The 18,289-nt window shown below is 46.7% G+C and overlaps 1 protein-coding gene across 7 annotated transcripts in view; it reads left to right on the forward strand.

Annotated features, from left to right (window-relative positions):
* The window catches only part of VDAC2 (voltage dependent anion channel 2), a 35,736-nt gene that overhangs the window by 14,455 nt on the left and 2,992 nt on the right, over positions 1–18,289 (forward strand). Inside the window, exons 2-10 of one of the 7 annotated variants that reach the window (XR_016220912.1) lie at positions 8,556–8,947; positions 9,078–9,164; positions 9,371–9,425; positions 10,404–10,472; positions 11,598–11,647; positions 14,212–14,364; positions 14,455–14,507; positions 14,965–15,192; positions 16,520–16,670. Coding sequence is in view for 5 of the 7 variants with exons in the window: in XM_070057006.2 (XP_069913107.1) it covers positions 9,395–9,425; positions 10,404–10,472; positions 11,598–11,647; positions 14,212–14,364; positions 14,455–14,507; positions 14,965–15,192; positions 16,520–16,670 (735 nt within the window). In the remaining 2 variants the exon portion in view is untranslated. 7 annotated transcript variants of the gene reach the window in all.

The following is an 18,289-nucleotide window of genomic DNA, read 5'->3' on the forward strand; positions in this document are numbered from 1 at the left end:
AAGAGTCGGAGAACTCAAGGGGCTTCCATAGCCTTGGAAACTCATGACTGGTGCATAGGGAGATTACTGATGCCATAAACAGGAGTGTCAATTTGTAAAGTCAACAACAGGAGTCACTGTGCACTTACTCCTCATGTAGGATCTCTGTCCTTAACGTGCTGTATGCTGAGGCTTAATGCTATAACGAGTACTCAAACAGTATATTTCACTTTGTGTTTCTATGGGGGTGCAAACGATTGAAATCTTTACTTAATGTACACTAAACTGATCTTCTGTAAAAAAAAAAAAAAAGAAAGAAAAAAGAAATTATCAATTCCCAACTTGACTCTCACTGGGATTAAACATGACAATAGGTCTGATCTGATTTCATCATCATTTAAAAAAAATCATCTATTATTTTTCACTTTATGTTTCTGTGTGGGAGCAAACTGTTGAAATACTTACTTAAGGTATACTAAGCTGATCTGTATATTAAGATAATCGAAAATGAATCTTGATGTGAATGGAAGGGGAGAGGGAGTGGGAAAGGGGAGGGTTGTGGGTGGGAAGGACGGTATGGGGGGAAGCCATTGTAACACATGAGTCGTACTTTGGAAATTTATATTCATTAAATAAAAGATAAAAAAAAAGTATAAAAAAAATAAAAAAAAAATTTCAGAGCTGCCAATGCCGAGAATTACATTTTTAAAAATTTTTATTATTTGAAAGTCAGAGTTAGAGAGAAAAGAGAGAGAGAGGTCTTTCAGCCTCCAGTTCACTCTGTCCGCAACGGCCAGAGCTGCGCCAATCCGAAGCCAGGAGCCAGGAGCTTCTTCCAGGTCTCCCATGTGGGTACAGGGGCCCAAACACTTGGGCCATCTTCTACTGCTATTCCAGGCCATAACAGAGAGCTGGATCGGAAGTGGAGCAGCTGGGTCTCAAACTGGCACCCATAATGGGATGCTGGTGCTTCAGGTCAGGGCGTTAACCCGCTGTACCACAGCACCAGTCCCGAGAATTAGATTTAAGGTAGTCTTTCTTTGATATATTTATCTCTCAAGATGCTTCTTGAAAAATCTGAGGCCATACGGCTTTCTCAGATTCCTGACACATAATAGTGGGGCCCTGAGAAGATCTTGGTATAACGCAGCAGTTCTCCAACCTATTTGATAACTGAGTTCTTTCTGTATATGCAAAGTGTACTAATACCTTGTATGATTAGTGTTCAACAAATCTGTACTGGCTTGACAAGTTAGGTTTCGACCATACTGTGGCGGGTTTGAGCCTGGCTGGATTGCTTGCTGCTGAAGTTCTGGAGAGCGAGTTGTGCTAATCTGGCATAGTGTGTGGTGGGCACTGAGCAAGAGGGTGGCCCAAAGTCAATCAGTAAGCCGTGATTACAGAGAGAACCAGCCGGGGGTTGCCCCTAGACTCTGAACATACTGCTTCACTTGCAGTCAAAGGCCAGGAAAATTAAAATTGGTGGGAGGAGGAGTGGTGGGTCATCCAATATCAGACTGGGCACTCACTGACAGTCAGAAATAATGGCTCATTGTCCCACTGGCTTTCTCATTAGCTTTGCTCTGCACTGAATGTCCAGGTGGCTACCAGCCAAATCGCCCTTGTGACTTCCTAGGCCTTAGAACTTTCCCCACCCTCCATCCTCTGCCTCCTACACCAGCCCGAGACACAGGACAGCCACACAGTAGATGCAGGCAGCCGTGGGATGCGAGTCATGAGACTTGCTCAGTGGTGACAAGTCACTAGCGACCCAGGAGAAGCCTGCTCCCTCTTTGCTTCTCATCTTCATTGTGGAGGTTCAGGCCCTCACTGCAGATTAATTAAAATGAAATACAGATTTTTAAAAATTCACAACCCCTTGCTAGAAATTAGAGTTTATGAAACAAAGAAGAAAGAAACCGTCAATACTGTCCATAAGTATAAAATGAATGTAAAATGATAGGACAGCTTGAAGGTATTTCTATACTTAAATTTGATATCTGACCATGTCAGTCACCATAATTTTGTCTCTACAGATTTAAAAACACAATATGCTGATTTCTATAACAAAGCTTCATTTTTTTTTTTTTTTTAATTTTTGACAGGCAGAGTGGACAGTGAGAGAGAGAGAGAAAGGTCTTCCCTTGCCGCTGGCTCACCCTCCAATGGCCGCCGCAGCCGGCGCATCACGCTGATCCGAAGCCAGGAGCCAGGTACCCCTCCCGGTCTCCCATGTGGGTGCAGGGCTCAAGCACCTGGGCCATCCTCCACTGCACTCCCTGACCACAGCAGAGAGCTGGCCCAGAAGAGGGGCAACCGGGACAGAATCCGGCACCCCGACTGGGACTAGAACACGGGGTGCCGGCGCCGTTAGGCGAAGGATTAGCCTAGTGAGCCACAGCGCCGGCCACAAAGCTTCATTTTTAACAACAACAAAAAAATCAATCGATGACCAGCAAGTCACTACAGCACAATAGGTAGAGGATTAAAAACCACAAGAACATACATCAGGGGGCCGGTGCTGTGGCGCAGTGGGTTAAAGCCCTGGCCTGAAGCGCTGGCATTCCACATGGGCACAGGTTGTGGTCCCGGCTGCTCCTCTTCCAATCCGACTCTGCTGTGGCCTGGGAGGACAGTGGAAGATGGCCCAAGTCCTTGGGCCCCGCACCCGCATGGGAGACCCGGAGGAGGCTCCTGGCTCCTGGCAGCTCTGGCCGTTGCAGCCATTGGGGAGTGAACCAGCAGGTGGAAGACCTTTCTCTCTCTCTGCCTCTCCTCTCTCTGTGAAATTCTGATTTTCAAATAAATAAATAAATCTTAAAAAACAGAACATTCATCATCAAACAGGTGCTGAAAACAATGCTAGACAGAAGGCAGAGGATGGAATCCCTGCGTAGGATCTGTTTATTTTTTTATTTTTTTTATTTATTTATTTTTTGACAGGCAGAGTGGACAGTGAGAGACAGAGAGAAAGGTCTTCCTTTGCCGTTGGTTCACCCTCCAATGGCCGCTGCAGCTGGTGCACTGCCCTGATCCGATGGCAGGAGCCAGGTACTTATCCTGGTCTCCCATGGGGTGCAAGGCCCAAGTACTTGGGCCATCCTCCACTGCACTCCCGGGCCACAGCAGAGAGCTGGCCTGGAAGAGGGGCAACCGGGACAGAATCCGGCACCCCGACCGGGACTAGAACCCGGTGTGCCGGCGCCGTAAGGCGGAGGATTAGCCTAGTGAGCCACGGCGCCAGCAGGATCTGTTTTCATCAGCCTGCCTGTGGACGGGGTTTGACTCCAGAGCCACGAGAGCTGACTGTTCATCCTGACAGAATGTGGCCCAAATCAAGTTGCTCTAAGGGCTGGGCGTCCCACAAAGCCCTTACCACAGATTTAAAATGGAAAGCTTTTGAAGGCAACTATCTCTGCCAGAGAACACAAGCAATGGTCCAGAAATGGTAGGAAGCCCTGTGACTGTTCCACAAATATCAGTCGCCCTCAGTGGGTAAGCCGGGCGCAGTGTGGAGGCAGTGTGAGTTGCGGTTAAGAGCATGTGCCCTGGACTCAGAGCTAGGCTTAAATTCTGTCTCCGAGGGTGGGCATTTGGCACAGCAGTTAAGACTCATACCACTGTAGGCACCTGCTTGCCAAATTAGAGTGTGCGTGATCTGCATTGCGGCTCCCTTCTGATCCAGCGTCCCAGTAATGCATACTCTAGGAGGCAGCAGATGGTGGATCTCTGTCACCCACACGGGAGACCCAGGTTGAATTCCAGATTCTTCCCATTAGCCTGGCCCAGCCCTGGCTGTTTCGCGCATTTGAGGAGTAAAGCAGAAGATGGAAGATTTCTGTCTGACTGCATCCCTCTCTCTTTCTGTGCATTTCAAATAAAATGAAAATAAAAAATTGTTAAGTGCCGATGCCGCGGCTCACTAGGCTAATCCTCCGCCTTGCGGCGCCGGCACACTGGGTTCTAGTCCCGGTCGGGGTGCCGGATTCTGTCCCGGTTGCCCCTCTTCCAGGCCAGCCCTCTGCTGTGGCCAGGGAGTGCAGTGGAGGATGGCCCAGGTGCTTGGGCCCTGCACCCCATGGGAGACCAGGAAAAGCACCTGGCTCCTGGCTCCTGCCATCGGATCAGCGCGGTGCGCCGGCCGCGGCGGCCATTGGAGGGTGAACCAACGGCAAAAGGAAGACCTTTCTCTCTGTCTCTCTCTCTCACTGTCCACTCTGCCTGTCAAAAATTAAAAAAAAAAAATTGTTAAGTAATGGACTGGTGGATGAATAAATAAGGAATGCAAAATGGTAATTGTAGAATCAAGTAGTAGGTATATAGGTGTGCATTATGCACTTTTTTCAACTTTTCTGTATATTCAAACATTTTCATAATAGGAGAAAATATGTAACAAATGCCATATAAGTTCAGAGAAAGTTAAATAAACTGGTAGCCAGTAAATCAGAAGAAAACCATGGTAGGAATATATTCGGGCTAGGCTTTGAAGAGATTCAGAGTGTTAGATGGGGAGGCAGTAAAAGCAATGGCGATGACACAAAAATACTGATTTGGGTATAGTCTGTGACCTGGATTGGCACAGGCAGCAGGTGGGAAACACAACTCTAACCAAAAGCAGGGTAGCGTCACGGCCTGCCTTCGCTGTGTCACAGACCTTACTGTGGGGTAAATGGGAGCTGCTGGATTCCCAAGCAAGAGCCTCTCTCTCTTTCTCCTTGTGACCCAAGAAGGTGCTAAGCATTTTCTTTAAGATTTATTTATAGGGCTGGCGTTGTGGCTTAGTGGGTAAAGCCACTACCTGCAGTGCTGGCATCCCATGTGGGCACTGGTTAGAGTCTTGTCTGCTCCACTTCCGATTCAGTTCTCTGCTATGGTCCGGGAAGGCAGTAGAAGATGGCCCATGTCCTTGGGCCCCTGTACCCACGTGGGTGGCCCAGAAGGAACTCCTGGCTCCTGGCTTCATATCTGTCCAGCTCTGGCTGTTACAACAACCTGGGGAGTGAACCAGTGGATGGAAGACTTCTCTCTCTCTACCTCTGCCGCTCTGTAACTCTGCATTTCAAAGAAATAAAACAATCTTTAAAATAATATTTTTAAAAGATTTTTGTTTATTTGAAAATGTTAAAGAAGAGAAAGAGAGAGAGAGGGAGAGATATCAAGATCTTCCATCTGCTGGTTCATTCCCCAAATGGACACAATGGCCAGGTCTGGGCCAGGCAGGAGCCAGGAGCCAGGAGCTTCTTCTGGGTCTCCCATATAGGTACAGGGTTCCAAGGACTTAGGCCATAATTAGCTGCTTTCCCAGGTGTGTACATGGGATGCCAGCATTGCAGGCAAAGGCTTTAGCACCTATGCCACAACACCGGCCCCAGTAAATAAATATCTTTAAAAAATTGTCATCCCAAGGTTGTGTATCCAAAACTAAACACACTGCCTTTATGCATGATTGAAAATATTTTCAGAGCCGGCACTGTGGCACAGCAGCTTAAAGCCCCAGTCTGCAGCGCCAGCATCCCATGTGGGCACAGGTTAGAGTTCCAGCTGCTCCACTTCCAAGATAGTTCCCTGCTAATGTGCCTGGGAAAGCAGCGGAGGATGGCCCAAGTGCTGGGCCCCTGTACGTGGAAGAAGCTCATGGCTCCTGGCTTCAGTTCAGCTCAGCTCCGGCCCTTACAGTCATTTGGGGAGTGAACCAGCAGATGGAAGGCCTCTTTGTTTCACTCTCTCTGTCTCTACCTCTCTCTGTAACTTTGTCTTTCAAATAAATAAAATAAATGTTAAAAAAAAAAAAAAGATTTTCACAGTTACTGGCTTGACTTTTGAGCCCAGTAATCCTAGGATGCTCTTCATCCTCAGCCATGGGTCCTAGCCCTCCAAAAATCTAAGCCTCTCTATTTATGCTCTCCCTGACTTGTTGAAGCTATAGAAACTAGAATTTCTCTTCTCCAAAGTGGGTCGTTCCCATCATGCCCTCCCTGCCCCCTCATCCCACTGTGCCCTGTAGAACCATGTTCTGTTATGAACAAACCACCCCATGTCCTCAGCTTCACCCCTGAGCACCTCTCCCTCTCCTCATCTTTTCTCACGGATGCTGGATGGGAGATGCACATTCTCCCCTCCTGCGCACACCTCAGGGCTGACCTGGGGATGGGAAGGAGGGCCGCTTTCCTCACTCTTCTGTCCTCCTGCAACATCACCTCCTCTGGAGTTAGGCCACCAGCTCCACCCGCCTTCTCTCGTCATCCTTTATAACCAGCTTCCTGGCCATTCCTCTGTTTACTGAGCAATTTGGCACCTGACTGACCGTTCTCTTCCCTACCTTTCCTCCTAGTGTCACCGGGGCCACTGCCCACAACCTGTACCTGTCTCACTATTGTGTACTGGACATGTGGGGGGCAGACAAACAGCCTCACTTGCAGCCATGACCTCCTCAACTCCAGTGCCCTTCAGTTCTGCTCTACGCTTCCGTGTCTACTTGCCATCCAGAATGCTCCACTTCTAAATCTTACATCCCTGTCTCACATGCTAGCCATCACTGACCTCTTCCCTCTCATACATTTACAACACGTTTCAATCACAGGATGATGCCCAATCCCTAGCTCCAGTATTGCCCTTAGATCTTGGCAAGACACTCCCCTCCCCATGTCTTGTATTTAAGGGACCTCACTCCAACCCTTCTTAGGTTGTGCCCATGCCTAGATATGACAAGCCTGCAGCACCAAGGGGACATGCCCACTAGGGCCTGTGCCTCCCCTGTCAATATCTACAGCAAACTGTACATATGGAAGATCTCAGAATTCCTTGCTCAGACAGGCCTGAGTGAGCTTCAGGGCCCTGTATGGGCTTCCACCCTGGGGCCCTTCCTCCTGAGAGCGAATGGAACTGCTGATGACACACTCCCAAATCCACGAAGCCATCAAGGAGCACACATATGAGGGGGATGGAACTTGGCTGTGTGGGCTGTCGTGGACCCCTCGCAGTGTAGGACAAAGCCAGAAGCAGGAGGAGAAGATGCAGAGGCAGGAATAGAGCGGAGTCCTACTAAAGGAACCTCCACATTTTTCCTGGCTGGATTTCGGAACTACTGTGGACCTGTGACGCCTGTGTGCCTCCTGTTCTCTCCCCTTTTGAACAGTCGTTAGCCTGTGTCCTTTGGGTGACACAGATAGTGGCTCAGTAAGTGGGAGCTGCCACTAATGGAGCTTTAGTCTAAAGGACTTGGATATGAGTACACATGTATTGACTGAATCCAACTTTAGAATATTTTGCCATGATTCTAATGGGGCTCAGAAAGCAGTGCCCCCTTTTCTCTGATCTTTTTTGCATCTTCTGCTCCCGCTTCTCTGGAATTTCTAATCCCCAACGTGGATCACCGAAACTAGCCATAAAGACTAAAAATATTAATCCTCCTCCGCTTTTCTGTCTCGGAGCTGACCATAAGAAACTCTTTGATCTACCTGTCTTACAGACCACAAAACTCCATTTCAGAAGGGGGTCCTGCCCTATACCAGGAAGAATACCACACAGAGGCCAAAAAGAAATTGCATAGACCTTGGGTTTCCCTACTTAGTCTGTTTGCATTAGATTATACCCCCTGTTTTTTGGCCCAATCACATTTCTTGGCTGTTCATACTTTATTGAGTCTAAGCATAAAAATAAGTAGTTCATCCTGGGTCACTGGGGTCTTAAATCTGAAATCTTCCATATCAGAAAAAAAAAAAAACTGATAAAATAATTTTGTTATGCTCTTCTCTTGTTACCCAGTCTTTTGAGAGATGCATTTGCCATGACCCTTTATGATGTGCAGGAAGGGCCCTGCCCCCTCTTCCACTCTTTCAGTTCCTTGGTAAGCCACAGGTTGCATTTCCCTGGTCTTTCCTTTCACAAGCTGAGTGAGCCCAGCCATGACCAGGTGAGACTGCCGACCTAGCAAGCTTATGGCAGGGACATCTCAGCTACAGTTTTACTCTGAGTTTTGGACTGTGGAAGCCCATCCAGCCATCCTTTTCTTGATTTAAACATTTCAGCAGAGGCGGCTTTCAGAGTCACAGAAATTCAGGGAAAAAGACTCCGCTTCCCGTCTACGGTTGAATGACTATCAAAGGTCACTTCATCTCATTTAAATTTGTCATTTTATAGATGAGGAAGCTCAAGTACAGGTACACGGGCTAAATTACTGAGACGAGCGATAGATCTGGGTCCCCAATGGACCCATTTCTGTTCAGTTAGTTTGCTCATTTTTCCTTCTTCCCGCACACCCGAGAGCTTGGGTGCCGCAATCACGCCTGGTTGGAGCCCTACAGGTTCTCCAGGCCTCTCCCCAACTCCTCCCCGCCCCAGACAGCTGCGCGTTAAAAGCAGCCCCGCGCGAACCGGGAGGAGGCCCTGGAAGAGCAACACCGAGGCGCTGGCACCGAAAGGGGCGGGACAGCCTGGGACGTGCTCCAGTCGGTCCGGAGAGCCCCAGGCCCACAGTCCCGCCCGCCGGCGGGGGGACAATCGCAGCGAGACGGGCGAAGGCGAGACGGGGCGAGGGGAGGGAGGTGGCGCCCCCTGGCCCACTCGTTTCCCACTAGGCCTGCAGAGAAAAGCGCATGCTTCCCCAGCACCGGGCGGACGGAGCATGGCCGCGCAGACTCCTTCCAGGAACCCGCCACAAGGAGCTCCCAAGAGGGCTGGGCCCTAAAGCCGACCGAGTTGGAAGGATGTACGTGACCCGGGTGGTGCGCGCCCGACGCCCCGCCCCGCCCGTGACGCGCCCGCGCGGGCCCCGCCCCCTCCCCCGCCCGCGCAGGCCCCGCGGCGCTGCCTCCGCCGTTCCTCGCCGCTTCGCCTTTGGGGTGCCCCGACCGCTGCCTGACCCGAGCGAGCGCCGGCGGCCTCCGCTCTCCCGGCTCCCACTGACCGACAGCGGCAGCACACCTCGGAGGCGGGGGAACCCTCTGTCCAAAAGGCCGCTCCGGAGCAGGTTGGCGCGATCGGCGGGCGCGCGGTGGGGACAGGCGCGGCGGACAGCCCGTGGGCAGCGGCGGGGTCCTGGCTGGGGGAGGACTGGGTTGCGGCGGGCGGAACGGTGTCTCCTTCACTTCGCCCTCCAGCCGCGGGAGCTGCATCTTGATCCCGAGCGAGCCGAGTCGCCTCAGCTGTGAGCCTAGCGGCGGCAGCAGCCCGCCTCAAGCCACCAGGTACCGCCGCGCTCGCCTCTCGCCGGCCCAGGAGCTTGGGCGCCGGCAGCCAGGCGGAAGGCCTGACTGGAATCGGGGTCGGCCCAGGCTCCCTAAGATGGCCGCGCCGCCCCGCGGCCCCTCGCCCCTCTCTGGCCGAGACCTCCTTTTGGCCCTCTGACCCGCTTTTGACCCCTTGCTGACCGCCCCTCTTGTCCCTCCCGCAGATCACCTCTCCCCGCGGCCTCGCCATGGCGACCTACGGACAGCCCTGCGCGCGGCGTAAGTAGAGCGGGGACCTCCGCAGGCTGGGGAGTCGGAGCCCGTCGGCCCGAAAGCCACGACTTGTTTCCCTCCTGGCTCTCCAAGGACTTGGAAATTGGGCCCCTCCACCGTGGGCTGCGTTCTCTGCGGAGGGGCTGGGTGGCCGGATTTCGCATTGGGGAACCCGGCCCAGGGAGTTGCTCTTTGACTGCGTTCCCCTTTAGCTTTCGGACTTGTGTTTGATAAACCTGAAAGTAGAGTTGTTCATTGTTGGGTCCCGCCGGTGGAGGATTCGAACACTCGATTTTCTGGAGAGCAGTACTCCCCCTTGAAAGAGCGCAAGGTCATTACATGTGCTGCTAAGGGCGTGGACTTCCTTTGTAGAATGAATGAGCGGAGCGGGTGGTGTAACAGCTCAGATCGCTAGCCGCATTGCACTGGGCGAGGACTTGAGCATCTAGCGGTGTATGAAGCGCAGTGTGATATTTACTTGACATAGACATTTAGGTGAAGCGCAGATGGCGGTGTTTTTTCTGAGCTCCAGTATTGGAGTTCCCTTCTCTCCTGCCCGGTATGGTGCCTTTGACCTCAGGGAGGATACTAAGGGAAGAGGCTTAGATTTTGATTTTATCTCATGTGGTTATCTCGGCCCATCCCATTGAATTCGTGTCTACACACGCGTTTCATTTGAACCAGTTTGATCCTAGCAAGTGAGGTTGTAGACATTAAATTTAGGAATAAAAACGGGTTTTCTGTTTTGGAAGGAATTTCCCAAGTTTGTGTATCTACTTAACTGTGGTCATCCATTTTAGAAATGAGGCTTTGGCGGTATCTCCTTCATGGATCATGGAGTTTTATTGTAGCGCCTGGTGTCCTGAGAAACAGTTTCACCAAGTTAGATGCCTTGAATTTAAAGGTCAGCACTGGCTGATAACCTAGTGCTTGGACAGCGTGGCTGAACAGGAATATTAACACTGGAATGTTTCTTCCTACCAGCAATGTGTATTCCTCCATCATACGCCGACCTTGGCAAAGCTGCCAGAGATATTTTCAACAAAGGATTTGGTAAGGATATTTTTCTGAAATTTTGAAGTCACATGAAAAGGTATTGGGATTCCTTAGGAAAACTCATTGGTTTCTTCATTTGTAAACAACTCGCTGGGGTAATTCTGCTCTTCGATACATTTTAGTTTCACCTTCTGTTGGAACAGTTACCATCATCCATGTCCCCTTTCACTTCAGTTTCCCCGTTTTCCTGAAGTGTAGTTCAAGGAATGCAACCTTTGAGAAAAAGCAACTTGTTCTTAATTCCTTCAGTTATAACTTAGTCTTTGGTTGGCTGGAGTTATGATTGTATAATTGAGGGATTGTGTGTGTGTGTGTGTGTGTGTGTGTTTGTGTTTGTGATTGAGCTATGGACTTTTTCAAGTAAACTTGGAGTTTTTTCTTTATTTTTTTAAAAATATTTATTTATTTGAAAGTCAGTGTTACACAGAGGGAAGGAGAGGCAGAGAGAGAGAGAGAGAGTGAGTGTCTTCCATCCGCTGGTTCACTTCCCAGTTGGCCGCAACGGCCAGAGCTGAGCTGATCCGAACCAGGAGCCAGGAGCTTCTTCCGGGTCTCCCATGTGGGTGCAGGGGCCCAAGTCCTTCCACTGCTTTCTCAGGCCATAGCAGAGAGCTAGATTGGAAGTAGAGCAGCCAGGTCTTGAACCAGGGCCCATATGGGATGCTGGCATTGCAGGCGGCAGCTTAACACGCTATGCCACAATGCCAGCCCAACTTGGAGTTTTTGCAAATGAATTTTGTTTACACTCCCTCTCTTTAGAGTATGGGAGATACCCCTTTGGAATAAATGTCCTGAATGATTCTATTCTGATAAATTAGTGGCTGTTCTGAGTTTTCAATTGAGTTGATTTTCTAACCTGATATTTAGTTCAAAATCGTTAGAAGTGGGTTTTCTTGTGCCAAGTATAATGCAGAACACTAGGCAAAGCAGCACAGAGGTACTCTGTCCTTGGCACATCAGTTTACTTGCAGTTAATTTTTAACAATTTTATTTAAATACTGTTTCCACATTTTTTTATCCCTTTGTGAATAAGTGGAGTTTATTCCCCCACTTATTGTGAAAATTTGTATATATTTGTTATGCAGAAGAATAATTTTGTTACCGTCTGCTCCTTGCCTGCAGGTTTTGGGTTGGTGAAACTGGATGTGAAAACAAAGTCCTGCAGTGGTGTGGTGAGTGTTAGCTGTCAGATAAGGTCTGGTGAACCTTTACGGTTTTTCGATCCATAAAGTGATCATTACTGAAAAGTATCTGTCTACCTGTTTTATCTTAAGAAAAATAAGTTAATTTTGATTGAAGCAATTTGTGTAATGCCCATATTCTAGCAGTCCTGCGTGGAGAAGGTTTTGTATTTTGTGAATTTAGGGAGTTCTGATTTGAGTGTTTTTAAAGAGATTAGTATTTTGGTGTTGGTGTTTTGTTTCTTCCTAATGAACTTCTATAAAAGGGGTAAAGTAAAATTTAGTTTTGTGTAATTTTTTTTCTTACTGTAAAATTTTTTGTTTTGAGATTGGGAGTGAGTATAAATAGTGTGCTTATTAGAATATTACTATTTTTAAAAAGTTCTTGCTGTATTGCATATAACTGGTATGTTTCTTAATGCCTAGGCTTGTTGGGTTGTAGGGTTTTATATTGAACACAATTGTCATTTGGTTTCTTTGGTCTGAAAGGAAGCCTAGGTGTTTAGGTATGATTGAATGACTTAGTTTTGGTCAAGTTAACAGGTTACAGAATAGTAACTTAGTGCTTTTTTTGTGTTCCCACTCTTGATCTGTTGAGGGTTCTTAAACACTTGCTGTGTGTGTGTTGAAACACAAAAGGTCTTCTGTTTAAACAGCTTGCTTTCTAGTTAGACAACGTATACTTTAAACTGAGGTAAATCAGAATTATATCAGCTGTTTTTGTTTGATAAACCAAAATCTTAATTGGAAAGAGAAGGTTTATTGTGGATAGGGTTAGGGAAAATTGATGGAAGTAAGATCATGAAGAATGTATGTATAGGAGCTTTGTTAGATGTTGTTTACAATTAATGTGTATACTTCAACAGTCATTAGTTCTGATCCTCTAATACATTAGGTAACCCCCAAAATAATATTTTTTTTACCTGAATTCTAGAGATATTCAATTCCCCCAGAATGTAGAAGTCAAAATTTCTGATGATAGAATGAAGGGTATAAACTCCAGCTCATTTCCTGGTTCTACAGGGTGATGTTGACTTTGTGTCTTGAGAATCCCTTAGCATTTGTGGCTGACTCTTGATCTGTGGGCTGTTAGATGGCGGTGGGTGGGACTTCAGCAGTCATTAATCACTGTCACTCAGGATTAAAAATAGCTACTCATATACACATTCCTCTTCAGACTATCTGCTAGAAGAATGTGCTCCATAGTTTTCATAGTACTTTCTTTTTCGTGGAGCACATGAAAATAGGCAGTTGTAAATGTCGTTTCACTTTAATCTTCCAGAGGTAAGTTTTGTTGATACCTTTGAGGAAGCAGACCCAAAAAGTTGTTTTGTTAGTGCTTTTCATGTAAATGAACCCAGAATTAGATGGCAGAACTCCTAATTTTATAGCCAGTGTTCTTCACTAACATAAGCCAGTGCTTTTTAGTGAGTATTGAGTGCCAAACTTTGGCTTGAAATTCTTGTTAATGAAAGCATCTAATTTCAGAAGGTTGTATGTAAGATTTAGGGGTTTGAGTCTTTTTAATTGCAGAATAGTAGTTGCAGAAGTGTTCTCTTTGGCCTTTTCCCCATTGATGTTTTTTTGATAGTTCCTCACTTGGAAGGTGTCATAGTTTCAGGTGAAAGTCTCAATTATTTCAGATCAGCTTTGTTTAGACATGTTTTTCCTTTGGCTAGAGTTTAGAGCCATCATTGGTAGACAAATTCGATTCTTAACATCTTAATATTTTAGTTTGGAAGATTTCAATTGCCTGTCTATATAAACTTTTTTTAAAAAATGAGGTTTTGCATCTGGCATTGTAGTGTAGTGGGTAAAGCCACTGACTACAGCATCAGCATCCCATGTGGGTGCTGGTTCGAGTCCTGGCTGCTCCACTTCCAATCCAGCTCCCTAATAATGTGTCTGGGAAAGGAGTGTAAGATGGCCCAAATTCTTGGGCCCCTGCACTCAACGTGAGAGACCTGGAAGAAGTTCCTGGAAAATGAGAATGTTAAAAATGGTTGGAAAAGCACAAAAGCTGGTGAAGACTTTCTGAACAGATTATTACATCTACTGCTTTCCCAGGCCATTGCAGAGAGCTGGATCAGAAATGGAGCAGCCGGGTCTCTAACTGGCGCCCATATAGGGTGCTGGCACTGCAGGCGGCTGCTTTACCTGCTACGCCACAGCGCCGGCCCCTTGGACATGGACTGTTAACTGGTATCTTAACTTCTAGACCAAACTGTGCCCTCCCCCCACCACTGCTTTTGGAATCCCAGATTGGCCTTAGCAGGTGTTTCCTTAAAAGGTATACAGCTCCTTCACTAGAAAATTAGCTACAGGTTAATTTGTAGTTTATTGAAATATTAGCTATAAAGGTGGAAGTCAGTTACTTACAGGCTAAAATGTAACTCTTGTGTGTGCTGAAAGAGTAGTGTAGCGTAGAGGGTTATGAGTGTTCAGGAAACTAGGAAAAGGAGGATCAGTGAAATCATGGTGTGTATGTGTGTAAGTTAGGCAATGGATTCTGGGCTTATGAGAAAATTCATGGATATATTTTATTGTCTTGATAGGAATTCTCAACATCTGGTTCATCTAATACAGATACTGGTAAAGTTACTGGGACCTTGGAGACCAAATATAAATGGTGTGAGTATGGTCTGACTTTCACAGAAAAATGGAACACTGATAACACTCTGGGAACAGAAATTGCAATTGAAGACCAGGTAACATTTTAAACATGTGGTTAAGTACTTTTAGTTTTGTATTTCAAAAAGGAAGTAAAGCTGAATATAAATTTTTTTCTTTCAAAATAGATTTGTCAGGGTTTGAAGCTGACATTTGATACTACCTTTTCACCAAATACAGGGTAAGATGGACATGCTTTTCTGTGTTACTTTCAGAGCATTATTCCTCGTGTGCGTAGTTAGGAAAGATGCATGTTCACTGTTAGCTTCCTAAGTGCCTTGTGCTGGAGACTTGTTTCTGGTTTTGGAACACCATGGTAGCATCAATGGCATACTGACACATATTTGCCTCTTTTTGTTGTGCCACTGACTTGGGTAATTAACATGTTTCTAAGAAGCTTTTGTGATTGCCAGTTCTGCAAAGCAGCCTTCTGTGATGGTGGTGGTCCAGTTACCCCAGGTTCCCTTGGTTTCAGTTCATGGAGCTGTTTTTTTAGCCCTGTGATAGTGTTGCTGCTGGTTTTATTCTTAGTCATACTGCAGTTTGTTTAAGTGTTTGGTGCCCTCTATGCAGAAATTGTCTGTATAAGTCTTTTTCTCTGGTATCAATTTTTAATTTAGTTTTTTTTTTCCCTCCAGAAAGAAAAGTGGTAAAATCAAGTCCTCTTACAAGAGGGAGTGTATAAACCTTGGTTGTGACGTTGACTTTGATTTTGCTGGGCCTGCAATCCATGGTTCAGCTGTCTTTGGTTATGAGGGCTGGCTTGCTGGGTACCAGATGACCTTTGACAGTGCCAAATCAAAGCTGACAAGGAATAACTTTGCAGTAGGCTACAGGACTGGGGACTTCCAGCTACACACTAATGTGTAAGTATTTCTATTCTAGGCTGTTGTAATGTATGCCTGTGTGTGTGTGTGTGTGTGTGTGTTTGTGTTTGTGTTTTCCCTTGACTGTCTCTAAGATGCCCCTCAAAAACTTAATAGAAAGAAGGTAGTCTAATTTTTGGTGCTAAGAGACTAATTGTTCATAGGGCACTCAGTGTGTTTTATGTTTTCTGAAGCATTAGGCACTGGCAGCCTGCTTTCAGTGCGTTCATTTGACTTAATGACCTGTGGTATGTTGGGTGCATGGAAAGGGCTTAAAGATTCCCCGTTATGAAAATAATGCTTTGGTGGCTGGTGCTGTGGTGTTGCGGGAAAACTGCTGCCTGCAGTGGAGCCATCCCATATGAGTGCTGTTTGGAGTCGCAGCTGCTCCACTTCTGATCCAGCTCTCTGCTAATAGCCTGGGAAAGCAGTAGGAGATGACCCAAATCCTTGGGTCCCTGCACCTGTGTGGGAGACCCAGAGGGAGCTCCAGGCTCCTGGCTTCGGCCCAGCTCCGGCCATTGTGGCCATTTGGGGAGTGAATCAGCGGGTGGAAGACCAACCCCTCCCCTCTCTCTGCCTCAGCCTCAGCCTCTCTCTGACTCTGGCTTTCAAAAAGAAAAGAATGCTTTGGTAACTTGCAGAGAAGTGCAAAGAAGAAAACTTTTCTCATAGATACATAATCTCTGTTGATGTTTGTGGTGTGTGTATATACAAGTATACACATAAAATATGTTCACCAAAGCTTGTCTTAAACCCTTTGCCCCTTTTTAGTGCATATTCCTGTGGCATTTTGCATTTTACAGCATGATTTTTAGTGTGGTAACTTCCCCAGATGGATGTACTTTGATGTATTCAACCGTTTCTTTTTTTCGGATGGGGGAGATTTGTTTATTTTATTTTAAAGGCACGAGCGAGTAAGCACTTTTTTTTAAAAAAGATTTATTTATTTATTCGAAAGTCAGAGTTACACAGAGAGGAGAGGCAGAGATAGAGAGGTCTTCCATCCAATGGTTCACTCCTCAATTGGCCGCATTGGCCGGAGCTGCGCCGATCCGTAGCCAGGAGCCAGGAGCTTCTTCCGGGTTTCGCATGTGAGTGCAGGGCTCTAGGTACTTGGGCCATCTGCTGCTGCTTTCCCCGGACATTAACAGAGCTGGATTGGAAGTGGAGCAGTGGAGACTTGAACTGGAACCCATGGTATGCCGTTACCACAGAAACACTTAAGATGCAATATGGGTTGTGGCTTTTAAGTGTAGTGTTAACAATATCGGCCTTAGATGGAACATTGTATGTTCAAGATTTACTAATGTAAACTATCTTACAGCAATGATGGGACAGAATTTGGAGGATCAATTTATCAGAAAGTATGTGAAGATCTTGACACTTCAGTAAACCTTGCTTGGACATCAGGTACCAACTGCACTCGTTTTGGCATTGCAGCGAAATATCAGCTGGATCCCACTGCTTCCATTTCTGTAAGTACTTCTGGTTTACCATGTGGCTTTTGTTTGTGGGAATTAATCTTTGGGTATGGTGAATTGTGCTGAAAATTTGAACTCTGATTTACAAATCCCCAGTTTATAGATACATTAGAATTAGAATCCATAATGCTGCCTTCTTTTTTTTAAGATTTATTTTATTTGTTTGAAAGGCACAGTTAAAGAGCAAGCTTCCATCTACTGGTTCATTCCCCAAATGGCTGCAACGGCCAAGGCTAAGCCGGTCCAGAGCCAGGAACTACTTTTGGGTCTCCCACATGGGTACAGGGCCCCCAGGACTTGGACCATTTTCCGCTGCTTTCCCAGGCCATTAGCAGGGAGTTGGATGGGAAGCGGAGCAGTCAGGACTCCAACTGGCATCCATATGGGATGCCAGTGTCGCATGTGGCACTTCACCTGCTACGCCACATTACCAGCCCCTGTAATGCTGCCTTTTTTTTTTTTTTTTTTTTAATGGAAATAGTGTTAGAAGGTTGATGTCCAATCCAGGCCTCAGGAGTTTGTTTAGCCTCAAAAGTTTCTGAATTAGTATTGATAATAATCCTTAGCTCCAAGGCTGTCTAAGTACAGTTTAGCCAGGGTTTTGGGCCCTGTGCAGTTCTGTTCCATGTGGAGGAATAATAGTACTTTAGTTTTTACTTTGTCTTTTTATGGTTTATGAAATACCTTTAGATTTGATCTGAGAGCTCATCGATACACATGCCATTTGGCAGGTGAGGAACCTAAAGCTTGGTGAGGGAAAGGACTACACTACTAGTGGCACAGAGGGAGCACAGAGCCAGGACTGTATTTCCTGTCTAGAGTGACCGGCTCATCGGCCTTGCTGGGACTGCCCTCTGGACTAACCCTGCCCCCTTCCAGTCCCAGGCATGCTGGAATGGTTGGCCACCATAGACTTGTCCTTACATTCTTGCTGCTGTTTATTCCTTCAGTCATGGTCGACTGAGGCTGCAGAGGGGCTGGCTTCAGTTTCAGACAGGTCAGCAGCTGTCCCTGTGTGTCAGTTGCTTGCAGGTCAGGGACTGCCTGTACTGTATGTTCTGGGAATAAAAGAAAGCTAAGCCATCCGGGAGTTATTTCTGTTACGTAAAGGACTCTGCATCTGTGAGTACAGTGTGTTTTGATAAGTTAGGCGGTTAAGTTTTTGTCCCATTCTTGTTGAAGATTAATCTTTGCACAGAAGCACCCAGAATGCTTTCTCCATTGGTAAAGCAGCGATTCATTTATTTTCCCCTTTTGTTTGTAGCACTAAAAACTCAGGATTTGCACAGAACAGTATTCTGAGGGTTAAATTGCTATTTTCTTCAAATATATGCCTGTAGCACAATAAATATTTAATGCCAGCAGTGGAAGAAGTATCTGTCGGCCACCAGCAGTTCATAATCTAAAATGTGAAGGCAGTCTGGGGTCCGTGTGCCATTGTAAAGCTACGTCATTTCTTTCAGTGGATTGTGTTGTCTGATGTTGCACATTATGAGTATAGTTACCAAATTATTTCCACATCTTTTTGGCTCACAGAAGCTGTTTGATAACTTTATACTGTTACCCTCTCAGATTGTTGAAGAGCAGAGTTGCTTGGCTAGGCAACTAGGTCC

This window comes from Oryctolagus cuniculus, chromosome 15 (genome assembly GCF_051225735.1).
Source record: "Oryctolagus cuniculus isolate XC-2025 breed Fujian yellow rabbit chromosome 15, ASM5122573v1, whole genome shotgun sequence".
Classification (NCBI taxonomy): Eukaryota; Metazoa; Chordata; class Mammalia; order Lagomorpha; family Leporidae; genus Oryctolagus; species Oryctolagus cuniculus.